The sequence below is a fragment of the Vitis riparia genome, chromosome 7 (assembly GCF_004353265.1).
Source record: "Vitis riparia cultivar Riparia Gloire de Montpellier isolate 1030 chromosome 7, EGFV_Vit.rip_1.0, whole genome shotgun sequence".
NCBI lineage: Eukaryota > Viridiplantae > Streptophyta > Magnoliopsida > Vitales > Vitaceae > Vitis > Vitis riparia.
In genome coordinates this window covers 2742862-2759407 of record NC_048437.1, presented here as the reverse complement: position 1 = coordinate 2759407, position 16546 = coordinate 2742862, and the positions used below count along the sequence as shown (strand labels likewise).

The 16546-nt window shown below is 38.0% G+C and overlaps 1 protein-coding gene across 1 annotated transcript; it reads left to right on the top strand.

Annotated features, from left to right (window-relative positions):
* The first annotated feature begins 872 nt into the window (after nucleotides 1-872).
* On the top strand, nucleotides 873-16001 carry LOC117918511 (RNA-binding protein 39). The gene is made up of 13 exons (XM_034835234.1): nucleotides 873-1719; nucleotides 7690-7768; nucleotides 7895-7951; nucleotides 8382-8437; nucleotides 9247-9478; nucleotides 10169-10255; nucleotides 10354-10428; nucleotides 10609-10692; nucleotides 12614-12678; nucleotides 12753-12951; nucleotides 13026-13114; nucleotides 14778-14892; nucleotides 15728-16001. The coding sequence occupies exons 1-13, from the start codon at nucleotides 1073-1075 to the stop codon at nucleotides 15767-15769; spliced, it is 1827 nt and encodes a 608-aa protein (XP_034691125.1). The 5' UTR covers nucleotides 873-1072; the 3' UTR covers nucleotides 15770-16001.
* The last annotated feature ends 545 nt before the right edge of the window (nucleotides 16002-16546 follow it).

Here is a 16546-nt window from a genome sequence, read left to right as displayed (position 1 = left end):
CAATTTATATACAAGTATATGATAAGCAATATAAAGACAATTGCATATAAATTAAAGAGTAGGGAAGAGAGAATGCAAACACAAGAGTTTATAGTGGTTCGACGCAACCCGCCTATATCCACTCTCCTCTATCTTCAATCTCAAGCTTGAGGTTTCACTAATTCAAGGCTTCCAAACCAAACCTTGGTTTCACAATATGATTAGTGATGGTTTATGCATCCATTTAAATTTAAATTTATTTAATAATTAATAATATTTTAAACAACAACAAATATAAAATATTATTTATTATGAATAAACTATATTAATAGTTAAAAATAAAATATTATATAAATCAATTCAATTGTATCTAAAAACTATTTTTTTTGTGTTTATCTGAATTATTTTTTATTTTATTTAATAAAATTGAGAATAAAAACTTAAATTATTAGGAGACTAAAATTATTTAAGTTGTCCTTTAAAAATATTATCTAAATATTATTAATTAATATTATAATAATGATATGATATAATGTTAGTAAAAAAAAAGTGATTTGGATTTTAAAAAATATTTATCTAATCCAAGCTTTTGGAAAAATAAATAATTATATATAATAGTGATATAATATCTGAATTTACTATATATATAATAATGATATGATATAAATCATGATAGAAATAATAAGGCTGTTGTTCGAAGAAAAAAACGCTTCATGATATAAAAATTTTAAAAATATTTTTCATCTTTTAATTACAGTTGGAAAAAGTGTTTTTTTTTGTTCATTAGAAAATTGTTTTCAAGAAAGTTTCCAAACAGTCCCTTTGTTATTTACTTATCAAATCCCTGGAAGACCAGTCTCTTTTAACAAAATTACATCGAGTCAAGATTCCCAGATGAGATAGGTAGACAAACTCTACCCTTCCCTCTCTATTCGAGATACAAACCCTCAAAAAAAAAAACAAAAAAACCCTAGAAATGCATCTCTAGGGTTTCACACTCACCGACAATCTTCTCCAATTCTAGGGTTTGATTGATTCGCCAGAATAGCATTTCTGCATTTTAGGACCTTAGAGGAGCATTCTGTGGAAAGCAATGGACTTTGACGAGTACGAGTATCTGGAAAAGGCGGTGGAAGAGCCTGAGAATCGGAAGAAGAAAGACGGAGGGGAGAAGAGCGAGAGGAGTTACAGAAAGAGGGAAGGCGGTGAGGAAGACGACGATGACGAACGAGGAGAAGGGCGGAGGAGCAAGAGGTCTAGAGGCGAAGAGTTGAACGGCGAAAGAAGGGAGCGGCACGAAAAGGATCGGCGGAGAAGCGGCAGAGATGGCGAGAGAGAGTCTAAGGATAGGAAATCCGAGAGAGAAAAGGATCGGGGACGTGAGAGAGAGAAGGAGAGAGGGAGGGACAGAGAGAAAGATAAGGAGAGGGACAGAGAGAAAGATAAGGAGAGGGACAGAGAGAAAGATAAGGAAAGGGAAAGAGAGAGAGATAAAGAGAGGGAGAGGGAGAGGGAGAGGGAGAGAGAGAGAGATAAGGAAAGGGAGAGAAAGGAGAGGGAGAGAGAGAAGGAAAAGGAGAGAGAGAAGGCGAAGGAGAAGGAGAGAAGAGAGTTGGAGAAGGAGGAGAGGGAGGAGAAAGAGAGGTCGCGCAGAAGTACAAGCAGGTCGAGGCGGCATGAGAGTGATCGTGATAGGGAATTGAGAGAGAGATCACGAGAAATTGAGCCAAGAGAGAGCAGGTGATATTTCCTTACTTTGGATTGAATGTGGGCTTGTTTCATTATGGTTGTTGATGATGAATGTCTATGCAATGGATATAGTCATTATTCTTAAGCTAAAAAAACCCAGCGTCATTTAAAATGAAAAGAATGAAAAGTAATGCTCAAATGTAGAAGGATTGCATCTGCATTTTAAGAAGCTAACAATGAAGGAACTTCTTCCAGGATTCAATAAAAGAAGTGGCATCTTTTTACAAATTGAGATTAGTAGCTGAATTGTTTCTCTTCTGGACTTAAAATGGATTGCATGAATCTGTTTGAAGATTTAGTGTTTAAAGGAAGGGCCAAAGGAGGGAAAGAAAGAAAGAAACTAGTAATTTATGTTAAATCTCAACATTTCACATATTAGCCTATTGATGCTTTTAGTATTATATCCTAATCTATATAACTACCTACATTTAAAAAAAAAACATTGCTTGGTGTTTTGGCATATGATACATAAAAAGCTAAATATGTTTGTTGTTGAGATTTATTTTCAAAGGTTTAGTGAGCATTTGCATAGATTTTTTTTTTTTTTTTGATAGGTAAATAAAGGGCTTGTATTAGAAATGCCTAAAAGTGACGAAAACAGTACACATGAAGTATACAAACAATGCCCATGAAAACTTAGTAATGAGACAAAAAAGGCCTTCCCCTTGCTTGACAAACAACCAATCTATAAAGTCAATTGTAGACAAAGTGTGATCCTTTATACACACCCTAGCCCAATTTACAAAAGTATACAAGAAAAAAGATTTAATAGCTTGGTCGGACCGCTTGACATCATTGAAAGCTCTTTCATTCATTTCCTTCCATAAAGTCCACATTAAGCACAAGGGGGCAGCTCTCTAGGCCTTCTCTCTTTTTCACCTACAAAAGAGTTATACCAACCTAACAAATTCCTCCTAATTAAGGAATGCATAACCCATTGCACACCAAAAGGGAAGTAAATCAAATTCCACAACATTCTAGCCTTGTCACAAAATGGGATTAGGTGGTCAATGGTTTCCCCCTCTGCTTTGCACAAGTAGCAACTATTCGATGTATTTCATCCCTTTCTTTTCGGTTGGTCGATAGTCATAATTTTGTTCCCATGACACTTCCCAAGTAAAAAAACTCACCCTCATTGGAATCCAAGACCTCCAAATAATATTCTAAGGAAAAGGATCTTTAAAAGCCCCGGTGTAGGAGCGATAAAGGGATCTAATTGAAAATTTGCCATTCTTTCTCTCCAGCTCAAAATATCCTTCATTTCTCTTCTCACAATCAAGGGTTGTAGTTTTTGGAACAAGGACTCCACTTCTCCTAAATGTCTTCAAAAGCGAGGACTCCAACCACCCAAGTCCCTACCCTCCTCCCAAACTCCTGACACCCAACCATCTTTATTAACTGGCAATAGAAACAAGTTAGGGAAAGCTTCTTTCAAAGTTTGGTCCTCACACCACAAATCTTTCCAAGACTTAACCCTTCTCCCATTCCCTACTATAAAGTGGGATCTACATCTTATGCCTTCCCATTCATTTTTGATTGTTGATGTATGAAAAAATATCTATAATATGGTAGAATTTGAAGAGAGAAAATGTTTGCTTTTGGTGGGTTAACAGTCCGAAACAAGATTTTTCCTTGGCACATGTTCACAGTGCTGTTTAATGTACGTGTATATGCTTACATGCTACCTAGTAAGGACATCAACCCTGAAAAAGCTCTATTTCACTGTTGGAGTGACCACTTTCCTTGAATCAGCTGTGGGGGTAACTCCTAATGAAGAAAGTTTCTCCGTTGAAATGCACCAACCTCCAAGGGAGTGAGGAACCTTTTGGAAAGATCGAAGTGAATCTCTTAGCCTCTGTGGTAACAACAATGCAAAAGAGGAAGTGAGGAACCTCCCTTCACCATTTGAATGACGCTCCAACTTGAACTTCCTCCCTCTCTCCTCCCAAACTTTACTCCATCTCTGCAACTCTTTGTCTCTATAGAAAAATCCCACCCCTTCCAATGAGTATCTTAAACTCAACTCCTTGAATCTAATGCAGGTTGAGAAACCTCTACCTTGTTCCACAACGACACCTTTCAACCTCCCATCAACCTCCTCAATAGAAAGATCAAAGGACTTTGAGTCCACATAAAACCAACACTGACCTCCTATCATTGAAGTTAGATTCATCTTAGATGCCCAGTATGAGACATAAAAAAGGCTAAAAGATGCTACCCAGCTGTTGTGGTTTCAATGTAGTGTTCTGGGATAGTAGAGTTCTTGAGTTGGTGGGTATGGAGGTTGGGGTTTACTCAACTTCTTGTCGGTTTAAGAATTGTGATGATGGTTTTGTTTGGTTTTTTACACAAAGAGGTGTTGAAGAGGATTTTTGGGCATAATTGGGGGCTATAAGGGGACTATGGAATGACCCGTGGTGTATTGGGGATGATTTCAATGTTGTAAGATTCCCTCAGGAGCGTTCTGGTGGCAACCAGAGGCTAATTGTAGCAATGAGAAGATTTTCAGAGAAAATAGACGAGCTTCAACTGAGAGATCTTCAGTTGATAGGGGGTCCTTTTACATGGAGGAGGGGTTTGAATAATCAAGTCCTTGCACGATTAGACCCCTTCTTGGTGTCTGATGATTGGGAAGGGCAATTGAATGGAGTGTTACAGCACTTGTTGCCTAGACCCGTTTTAGACCATGCTCCAATTTTGTTGGATGGGGGGGGGGGTTGTGTGCAAAGGCCCTTCTCCTTTCAGGTTTGAAAATATGTGGCTCAAGGAGGAAGGTTTTAAGGAGTTAGTGAAGTCTTGGTGGATGACCCCTAATTTAGGGGGTCTCCCAGCCTTGTTTTGGTAGAAAAATTGAAAAACCTTAAAAGTTTATTGAAAAGGTGGAACACTGAAGTTTTCGGGAATGTGGTTGTTAAGAAATTAGAGGCCTTGTCTCAAATGGGATTTTGGGATTCTAAAGAGGCGTTGGGTACCTTATCCTTTGAGGAGGAGTTTGCTAAGAAGAACTTAAGGGCGGATTTTAAGAAATGGGCTCTAATGGAAGAAACAATTTGGAGGCACAAATCTAGGGAGGTTTGGCTGAAGGAAGGGGACAAAAACACCAGTTTCTTCCACAAAATGGCAAATGCTTATAGGAAGAGGAATACTATGGCTAAGGTGAAGATTAATGGGATTTCTATCACAGAGGAGGTTGACATAAGGGAAGGGATTATTTAGGCTTTTCAAAAGCTTCTGTTGGAACCTCCTTGGGAGTGGCGCCCTAGTGTAGAGGACATGCGGTTTATTGTTCTTCACAGTCAAGATGTATCAAAATTGGAGGAACCGTTTCGTGGGGAGGAGGTGTTCATGGGCCTGTCAAAGTTGAATCGAGATAAAGCTCCAAGGCTGGATGGCTTTTCTTTGGCTTTCTGGCAACACTGCAAGGATGTAGTCAAGGTTGAGGTCTTGAGTTTTTTTAAGGAATTCCATGAACAAGGGTGCTTTGTGAAAATCCTCAATGCAACATTCCTAGTGTTGGTTCCAAAGAGAGGAGCTGGAGAGTTGAAAGATTTTAGGTCGATAAGTTTGGTTGGTAGCCTATATAAATTATTGGCTAATAGGCTAAAGAAAATGATGGGAAAAGTGGTCTCAAAACATTAGAATGCGTTTGTGGAAGGAAGACAAATTCTTGATACGGTACTTATAGCTAATGAGGCAATTGACTCGATGTTGAGAAGTAATAGAGTAGGGGTGCTTTGTAAACTTGATATTGAAAAAGATTATGATCATGTAAGCTGGATTTTTTTACTTGAGGTGTTAGGAAAAATGGGTTTTGGACAAAGGTGGATCAATTGGATTAGTTCGTGCATCTCAACTCCAAGGTTCTCGGTGTTAGTGAATGGTACTCTCTTGGGGTTTTTTCAGAGCTCTAGGGCCTTAAGGCAAGGGGACCCGTGATCCTTGTAATTGTTTGTTCTAGCTATGGAGGTGCTCAATTGCCTTCCTGGAAGGGCAAGAGAGGGTGGCTACTTGTCTGGCTTCAAAGTGTTAGGGAGAAATGGAGAGGGGCTTGGAGATTTCCTATTTGTTGTTCGCAGATGATACGTTGGTTTTTGTGAGGCCACCTCTTCCCAAATGACTTAGTTGAGTTGGTTACTCATGTGGTTTGAGGCCATTTTGGGTTTGAAGATCAACTTAGATAAAAGTGAGCTTATTCCGGTTGGGAGGGTGTCGAATGTAATGGAGTTGGCTATTGCTTTTGGTTGCAAAGTGGGTGCACTCCCAACCACATATTTGGGGCTCCCTCTAGGAGCTGCCCATAACTCGGTGGTGGTTTGGGATGGGGTTGAAGAAAGGTTCAGAAAAAGATTAGGAATGTGGAAAAGACAATATATTTCTGAAGGGGGAAGGTTAACTTTGGTTAAGAGCATGCTAGCTAGCTTGCCAATCTATTTTATGTCACTTTTCTGGATGCCAAGGAGAGTTTGCTTAAGGTTGGAGAAGATTTAAAGGGACTTTTTGTGGGGAGGTGGGGCTCTAGAGAATAAGCCTCATTTGTTGAAGTGGGATATTGTTTGTTTAAACAAAACAAAAGGAGGCGTTGGAGTTAGACATCTTAACTCTCTAAATAAAGCTCTCCTTTGCAATTGGATTGGACAGTTTGCTAAGGAAAGGGTTGCCCTTTGGAGAGAAGTTATTTGTGGTAAATTTGGGGAATTGGAAGGGGTTGGTGCTCTAAGGAAGTGAGGGGCAGCTATGGTGTTGGTCTATGGAAGGCTATAAGGCTTTTGTGGGAGTTAGTCTCTTCTAGAACTCTCTTCGTAGTGGGCAATGAGAGAAGGGTCAAGTTTTGGAGAGACAGTTGGTGTGAGGATGAGCCTTTATGTGTGTCTTTTCCCTCCTTGTTCATTCTAGCTAGCTCAAAAGAGGTTTGGGTGGCGGATTTGTGGGTGCACTCTTTTGAGGGGGGTGGCTAGAACCCGAACTTCTCTAGATCTCTCAATGACTGGGAGATTGGGACGGTGGAATGCTTCTTGTCCGGGATTCAAGACAAAGTGGTGGTTGAGGAGAGGGAGGATGAGGTGTTTTGGGAGGTTACAAAGAGTGGATCCTTTTTTATTAAGTCCCTCTATTCCATCATTGAGGAAGTAAGGGTAGGCCTTTTCCCAACTAGTATTATGGGGAATGCTTGGGTTCCTCCTAAGGTTAGTTTTTTTGCTTGGGAGGCAACATGGGGAAAAGTTTTGACTTTAGACCAATTGCAAAGGAGAGGGTGGTCTTTAGTCAATAGAAGCTTCCTTTGTTATGCTCATGAGGAGTCAATTGACCATATACTCTTGCATTGTGAAAAGGCAAGGCTGTTGTGGGAGCTCTTGTTCTCTTTGTTCAGGGTGTGTTGGGCGATTCATGCTTTTTTAGAGACACCCTTTTAGGGTGGCATGGTTTGTTCATTGGAAGAAAGAGGATGAAAGTGTGGGGAGCAGCGCCTTTGTGCCTCTTTTGGACAATTTGGAAGGGGAGAAATAGAAGATCGTTTGAGAATATGGAACTTTCTGTTCAAAGGCTAAAGTTCGTGTTTTTGTGCAGCTTATTATCTTGGACAAACTTGTTTATAAAACATGCTTCTATGTCCTCAGTTGATTTTATTGATTGGTTGAGGACGGATTGAGGGAGGGAGTATTTTTGTTTTCCTTATCCTTTTTGGTGTTATTAGGCGGTCGTTGTATACACCATGTGTACTTTGGTGCGCTCCTTTAGGCGATTTTATACAATTTGCACTTACCCATCAAAAAAAAAAAAAATACTGTTGATATGGCAAACATGGATGTCTTGGTCAATTTTTGGTAGAAAATATATTTTTTATGCTTTGCTATTCCTTTTCCCTGGAATTATTATGTCCTTGTCAAGTTGAATTCATCAAAATTTTAAACTTATTTCCCCATTGAATTTCTTCTTATTATATAAAATTGATGTGGAGAGCAGGAGATTTAAAGATAAGAAAGAAGCTGTGGAGCCTGAAGCTGATCCAGAAAGGGACCAGAGAACTGTTTTTGCCTACCAGGTAGATGGTTTGTTGCTGTGTTTTTATCCCTTAGGATTGTTAGGGTCTGAAATTCTTTATAATCTTATTTGTTTGCATTTGGTTTCTGACAATATTTGCTTCCTTGGTATGAATTTGGTTTGACAGATGCCTCTGAAGGCAACTGAGAGAGATGTTTATGAGTTTTTCTCAAAAGCGGGCAAGGTTGGTGCCATTTCCTTCTTTCACAGTCTTTAAGGTTTCTAAATGATCGGGATTATATATAACTACAGTACGGTAATTTCATGCTGTGTGATGAAGTAGTGTGATACTTCCTGCATGCAAAGAAATAATTACATTCTTGCTGCATGTGATACTACTTCAAACATTACAAATGCATATTATTGAGATATATCTGCTTCCTGTTGCAGTAAATCCTGCTCTGCCTTCAGTTACGAGTAGTATAATGACTTTCTTGTGTTTCAACATTCTATTTATGTGGGGTGAGTGAAAGTGTACAATGAATTAACTTGATGATCTTGTCAACACTGGGTGTTGTAATGTGTAATATGACTGTCCAAAATCTCCCTGTGTCTTTTTGCTTTCTTGAAGTTTCTTGGTTTCCCGTTTGAACCTTCCATTTTTCAATATGCAGGTGAGGGATGTCCGGTTGATCATGGATCGGAATTCAAGAAGGTCAAAAGGAGTTGGGTATGTGCCTTTCTGCTAGACATAACATTACATATGTGCATGTACTATTGGACAGTAACTATTAGCACATTTCTTTTTCCCCTCCAAGATTTAAGTTTAACTGTATTCTTAAATTCGATAGCAATGCGATAAAGAATCCATGATGAGGGATGATGGGAATACCTTGCACTCATGTTTAATCAATTCATGCTGCGTTCTCAAGGTAGATGACATGAACCTGAGTTTCTCTTTTTCCCTTTTTTTTCCTCCCACTACTTTCATTCAATGAGGACACAAATCTGTAAGTGCGTGCATCTTATTCTGTTTCTTCACTTTGTAGTGCTTCTTTGGGTTGGAAGTTGCACTTTCATCTTAGACAAGTTTAATCTTGACAAATTGATTGAGCTTTGCCTGTAGTGAGTGCCTTGTCAGTGTTGGAATAAGTCTTGAGTCGGCACCTACCCAGTGTGTTTTGGTCTCAGTTAACTTTCCTTGACCATTATAAACTCATCATGTCATAGGATATATTCTTTTGTTTATTTGATTCTTTTAGCATCTCATTTTGGCATCCATAAATATTTCTAAGGTGTGTATTTGGATTTCCTTGACTGATAGAATCCTTTCTTGGCCAAAGAAGTGCCTCAGAAATCTAGTTTGCTCAATTGATTTAGTTCATTCAGTGTTCACTATAACAAACCTGATATTAACTCATACCCTGTGGTTGGAGTTTAATTTTTGCAATGTTCGTCATTCACATGTATGTGGTAAGAGTTTTTGTTTCCCTACATCCCTTGGCTTTATATTATTGTGATCTCTTGGTGATATTGCAGATATATCGAATTTTATGATGCAATGTCTGTGCCAATGGCAATTGCTCTCTCTGGTCATCTTCTTCATGGACAACCTGTGATGGTTAAGCCATCAGAGGCTGAGAAGAACCTTGTTCAGTCCAATGCTTCTGGTGCAGTCTCGGGAGGTATCGCAGGACCATATGGAGCAGTTGATAGAAAGTTGTATGTGGGGAACTTACACTTCAACATGACAGAACTTCAACTTCGACAGGTAAATTCATGCTTTTTGTTGTTTTCTATTAATGAATTTAATTAGCATTTTTTTTATAAAATATTCTAATTAGCATTTTGAGTAACTAAATTTCATTGGGGGAAGCAGAATATGCACTGAGCCATTATGCAAAATAAATATAGTGCTCTTCTAAGTTTCTAATTATTTTTGAGTTTATCTATTAAATTACAAGTGTATTTATATTATCATTACTCATGTGAAATAATATGTAAGGCCCAAATATTGATGTAATGGGGGGCCTATGTTACATAGGTTTGGGTGCAGCCATGGGGGGTTCATGATCCTGTTTGACCTCCCTCTTACAGCTAAAAGATTTGATGAATGACTTCTTCACAAAATGCGTGGTATTTCAAAGAGCTACATCTCCTTCCTCTCAAGCAAGAAACGACAACCAAACAATCTTTCTCTATTAAAACCTAGCTAAAACCTTCTTTTAGTTTCCATTTCAGAGGCTTCTTGACTGATACAGGGTAATTGTAAACCAACATATTTGTCTGGAAAGTCCAGAAGGAAAACACTATCCAAGCACCGGATGAGGGAAGCCATGACATCAACTTCCCTCGGGATTTTGAAAAAAAATTGAATTATAATCTTTATACACTTGAAGGCATTTCTGTTATGATAAGCATTTTTTTTGTGTGTGTGTGTATTCTTTTGGTGGTTTTGCAGATTTTTGAACCGTTTGGTCGTGTGGAGCTTGTGCAATTACCTCTTGATCTTGAGACAGGACAGTGCAAAGGTTTTGGGTTTGTTCAAGTCAGTATAAACATGAAGTTGACGGTGTCAAAAACTGTTTTCTTTTTTATTATTTCTTATGAACATGTTTCTTTTTTTCTTTAATCATTCTATTACAGTTTGCTGAACTTGAGCATGCAAAGGCAGCACAAAATTTGAATGGGAAATTGGATATTGCTGGTCGAATAATCAAGGTAGACTTGTGTTTTTAGAAGTTTTGCTACTTGGATATGAATTTCTGGACCAATGTGATCAGGATACAATGATTTTGTTGTCATTTAATTGTTTTGTTACTGATGCACCTATCATCATCTATCCCATTTTGAGGGTTCATATTAACTTCTCCATGACTAATATTTTTTATGCACACACAGGTTTCATCAGTTACAGATCATATTGGAGTGCAAGATGCTGGAGCAAAAGCTGCCGATTTCGATGATGATGATGGGGGTGGTTTGGTGAGTAGGATAATATCATTTTCTTCTGGCTAAACATTTCTTTGTATCTAGATCTTTGGTTGATAAACTAAGGTTTAGTTTATAATATCCTGATGGTACTCATTTGTTAGAAATGAGTGCTGGGGCTGCATAATGCAGTTAGGAGGATGATTATTTTAAGTCATTTCCAGAGAACAAGAGGAACTTGGATCTTCATAAAAATTTTCTGCTCAGGTTATTACATGCCATTTGAGTATGTTAAATGCAGTTGTTTATATTGTTTTGAAGCTAAATTGATGTGTGGAGAATTTGCTCATTTTATAAGGACGATTTTTGAATTGGGCTCCTTTAGTTTGAGTATTATGCATGGATGAAGATGGTAGCAAGTACAAGAATAATGTATTTGAAAGCAGATGGTGGCTACATTTAGTTGATGTGATTTAGATGATTACACAACTCTGAAACAAAAAGCGAGACTTCTCCCATTTTATAGAGGTTTGGGAAGGTTGTAGAGAGCATCTCATTAGATGGGAGGTGGTAGGTCCACAGACCTAAGAATCAGTTGTCTTAGGCCTTAAGGGATTTTCACCTGCAATAGAATTTTCCTAGGTAAGTAGTTGTGGAGATTCCTTAGGGAACAATCTCATTCTGGCTAATTGTTGCCAAAAGTAATTATAGGCTGAAGATTGATGGATGAGATGCCAACTTTGTGGTTAGGAACTATGAGATGTTCTTTGGCTTGGGGGATTTCAACCCATAATAATGTCCTCCCAGTTAAATGGTTGTGGTCCTTGTGGAGATTACCTAGGGAACAGTCTTCACTTTGGCAAACCGTAAATCTGTTATCAAAGAAATCATAGGCTGCAGAATGGATGAGAAATCTGCTCTGGGGTCTGGAACTCATACCAATACCGCTTGGGGGATTTCAACCCATAATAATGTCCTCCCAGTTAAATGGTTGTGGTCCTTGTGGAGATTACCTAGGGAACAGTCTTCATTTTGGCTAACTGTAAATCTGTTATCAAAGAAATCATAGGCTGCAGAATGGATGAGATGTCTGCTTTGGGGTCCAGAAGTCATACCGATACCTATCAAAAAGCTATTTTCCCAGTCGTATCATGTTTTTCTTCAGTTGATACATTTCTGAGTTGGTAATGGTTTTAGGATCTGATTTTGGGAGCATCCTGTGTCTAGAGATCTCACCTTTTGGGCATCCTTCTGACTTTAGTCATTACACCATCTGAGATTTAAAAAGTTTTTCCATCTCTCAAGTCAAGTCATCTATACTATTGGTAACTCCCTCTTGTTGACTTCGTTCCTACATATAAGAGATGGTGTCTTTGGATGGAATGAGATTGTTTTCTTCTAAAATTTCTTTTTGTATTTTTTTTGGTTAGAAAAACTCCCCTCTTTTGAGCTGGGAAAACCGATTTGGGTTCTCAAGTCCCCTAAAGTTGAAGTCATCTCTTGCCTGATGCTCAGAAGAAAGTGAATAATAATAGATAGCTTCAAACTAGGAGATTTTAAAGCATTTTGCCTTTGCAGCTGCCTCTTCTGTGTGAACAATGTGTGAACAACAGGGAGGATGTATGGTGTATTTCTTCACTGCCTCATATGGAACAAGTTCTATGGAATTTCATTTCTTCCATTGTAAACATGCAGTGGGTGTCTCCAAAAGAGATGAAAGACATGTTAATTATTTTTTTTCAGGCATCTGGTAGAAGCAACAAGATTTTTTTTTTTTTTTTTTTTGATAGGCCGGTAGAGGCAATAAGATAAGATTATATTGGTTAGAAATAAATGCTAAAATCAGTGAGAGTGGCCAAGGGCCTTAACTAAGCTGAGATAGTAACAATATAAGAAATTGAATTGTGTATTTTTCTTGCTGCTTACATTTCCTCAGAATGAATACCTTTCTGATTTATAATCTTTTTCCATGCAGTCATTAAATGCTCAATCCAGAGCATTGCTCATGCAGAAACTGGATCGTACTGGTATTGCCTCAAGGTTTGTCTCTTGTTCAACTCTTTTGGATTTCTAGATAACCATGCCATGGACTTAGTTGGGGTCATTTTTTGCAGTATTGCAGGCTCCCTAGGTGTGCCCATGCTTAATGGGTCAGCTCCAAATCAACAAGCCATTAGCTTGTCTATTAATGGCCAAGCTGCTGTTTCTGCTCCATCTCTTCCAACACAAGTTGTCACTTCCCCAGCCTCTGAACCTGTTGGAACCCCCACCGAGTGCTTACTGTTGAAGAATATGTTCGATCCAGCCACTGAGGTTTGTAATCTTCATGTTTCTTCTTTTTAGTGTGGCCTTATATGAAGGTTTTGATCATCAAAGTTATTCTGCAGATTGATCCGGATTTTGATTTGGATATCAAAGAGGAGGTGCAAGAAGAATGTTCTAATTTTGGCCGGGTGAAGCATATCTATGTGGAAAAGTAGGTGTTTAGTGTTGCATATTGAATATCCATATGAACTTAAATGAAGTATCTCTTGTGTGCTATTTTATGTTTTTTCACTGCAAGTTTATGCTTGTGTTTCATTTGATAATCATGATTTAGTTGCCAAATGCATCCACATCCATGTACCTGGACAAACACTGGCTCATACACTTTACTATAATTATTATTTCTCTCATGAGTTAGCATACATTTTGGTTTGTAATTGCACACTGTTTCCATGTGGACTTTAGGTTTACTTATAAAGATATTGTCAAGCTCTTATAGGATATTCCAATAAAATAACCTTAGATGTAATAAAAAATCTTGAAAAGAAACAAAAATGGTACCTCAGCCAAATAGTTGCTATACTAATATAGTCATGTGTTTTAGGGTTCATTTTCTGGGGAAGCTACAGCATAGGCAGTGAAAGCTAAGGTGGATTATCAAGGTGATGATCAGGTATTGTAATTGTATTGTAGCCTTTTGGTTATGTAGCAACCGGATGAATGAGGATACTAGGCTTGAATGAGGAAGGCAACCAGTGGGAGTGTATGGAGTTGGAGGGTTATTATAGCAATTGGGATAGGAGGGTTATTATAGCAATAGGGATTGGTGATTATAGTGACTTACCCCCTGGAGAGGCGTTTCTGACTTATTCCAAAGCCACTGCCAAGGATGCATGGGTAGCTGAGGTATGGTAGCAGAAGGAGAATGGTGTTGTATGGAACATTTTTCAAGACAGCCCCATGACTGGGTGCCAGATGGGGTGGAAGCTGTCTTTAGGAATTGCAAGTGCAGAAAATTGGTGAAGATGTAGAGTATTAAATGGTTTGACTGAACTCAGGGTGGCAATTTTTCAGTTAAATATCTTTACTCCTCTTTGTCTAATGGGAGAACAGAGGCTTCCCCTTCCTGTCATCTATGGAATCCCTAGATGCCATCAGAGGGTTATAGCTTGAAGGGACCATGAAGTTATGGGCAAGGCATGTGCTCCATAGCCAATGTCATACCTCTCTTAAGATTTCTAAGATGCTATAGAAGAATAAGGAGCCCAGAAAACTCTAAAAACCCTATGAAAGGAAGAGTGGTTGTAACATCCTAGAGGGTTCTAAGAATGTTTCTGGGTTTTGTGTCTGCTAAAAGAATGCAATGGAATTATTTTGCCACTTTCTTGTATCCCATTCCTGCCCCTAGTGTACATTGCACCTTTCTATTTTCATCTAGAACTATTTTATCACTTCTATCCCTTCTCTGCCTAAAGAGTTACGTTTCACTGCACCATTTTCAAGCACTATATTATGCATCTCATTTGTTTTTTACGTATTAAGGCAACTTATATCATATTTTCATTCATTGCCCAAAATACCCCTAACAAAGGTGGCTATTATCCAACCAAATATTGGGAAAGAGCCTTAGGTGGTTATTTTAGCTAAACCAAGCCCAAACAATGGCAACATATCTGTTCTATCTCTGAATTCACCCTTGATTGTCACATCCAAAGGTGCACCACAGCCTCCTTACTCTAGGTTTTGATTGCAGACTATTAGGTATTCTGTCTGCTCAATTTGTTGGTATATAGAGATGTGAATTCTTTGTTGAACCATTGATATTGAATAATAATAATTAATCTATTTACTCATTGGCTTTATCTGTCATACAGGCATAGTGCTGGTTATGTGTATTTGCGGTTTGAAACAGTGGAAGCGGCAGTCACTGCTCAACGTGCAATGCATATGAGATGGTTTGCCCGCAGGTTGATTTCAGCCATATTCCTGGTAATGTGTTTGTATTCCTCCCATAGGTTATTGGTTTCTTGCTCAATTCTTGAGGTTTGGACTTTTTGATTGAATTCCATATTTCCTAGGATATATAAAACCGTGTTAGATCTTGACCTAGGATTTGATTAGCCAGAAAATAGGAAAAAGTGAGTTTCCCACACATGTAAAAATAATTACAAAATAAGAACTCTCTCAAAATAATTCAAGTTTCACGCACCTACCGGTCAAAGGTGGTACCTAGAATGGTCAAAGGTAGTACTTTTGACAAAAAAATGCATGAAATGCTAATTATTTTTAAATAATTGCTTTGAATTTGTATTTTATAAACTTGAGTTTCTATTTTGTGGTTTTTTTTTAGTGTATGGAAACATACTTTTCCCCGGAAGATATGTTGACATGGTTCCCCAACATTATCTTCTGAGAATGGGCAGTCTTTCATGACCATGGGAAGAACCTTTCCCTATAACCTTTTGGGAATATCCCTTTCTGGGCAGACTGAATTTGCCTGTGAGAGAGTGTCTCTGAGAAGAAGCATGAAATGAAAGCAAAGTGAACTTGCATTTTTTGTGGCTTAAGAGATATCTGATGCCTTTTTATACCAAGGTTAAAGTCAGCCCACCCAACATTTCAGCCAAGGTTAAAGTCAGCTCACCCAACATTTCAGCTTCACAAACAGCCTCGTAAAGAAGAAATGAACAACCAACTTTATTACTACCGTATCAGACATGAGAAAGGAATTTACCCTTTTCAATTCTAATCTAATTTCACTTTAATGCTAATCTAATAATCCTCATAGTTGAAAATTTATTATCATTCTTATTCTCTTCTGCAGCAACCCAGGGATTATGAAGCCAAGTTTAAAGGTGAAACCTGAAACTGAAATTCAAGACTGGTCAGACTTAATCGAAGTTCCTGAGGGTGTTTTTGGATGTTTTCTTTCATACTGTTGGGCAGTTTACTTTATAATTTTTTTTTTCTTTTTACTTTTTGGAGGTTTACAGATTTCAAGTTGTATACGATGATGTATCACATGTATGCTGAATGTGAATTCGTTTTCCCCCGTGGGTATTTCTAGTCTTCTCTTCCAACTTGGCTATTTGGTATAATTTTGAATATTATAAGCTCTTCTTTTCATACCCTATAATGAGGGATATTGAAGGCCTGCATGGGAATATTTTTTACACCAAGGGTAAATTTCATGTACTTACCCTGATTTTTAGGTTAAATATACTTGAAAAGGCCTTCCTTACCCTTCTTGTTTTTGTTATTTTTACTCACCTCCCCTTCTATTCAATTCAAATTAGGAGGAAGATTTTTATAAAATCTCATAGTAATGGTGGTTTAGTACTTTTAGTTCATATTTTAGGGAAGGCGAAGTTTTTAATTAGTGTTCTCGGCTTGTTTCTCACGAATGTATCTTACAAACTTGTTTTGAGAAAATATGTTTTCATTTTCAAAATGAATCCGAGTTTCTGATGAAATTTGACAATGCACGCCGCTGTCAGGTTGTATTGCAAGCTTTGTCAAATCTGTGATTCGTTTTGGCCTTTTTCTCCCTTTAACCAATACCATTCCAAAGCATTTGAAGCCAGCTCTATTGTTTCTTAATATCTTTCACTCAACTCTTTAAAGTAATGTTTTGGGTTATACA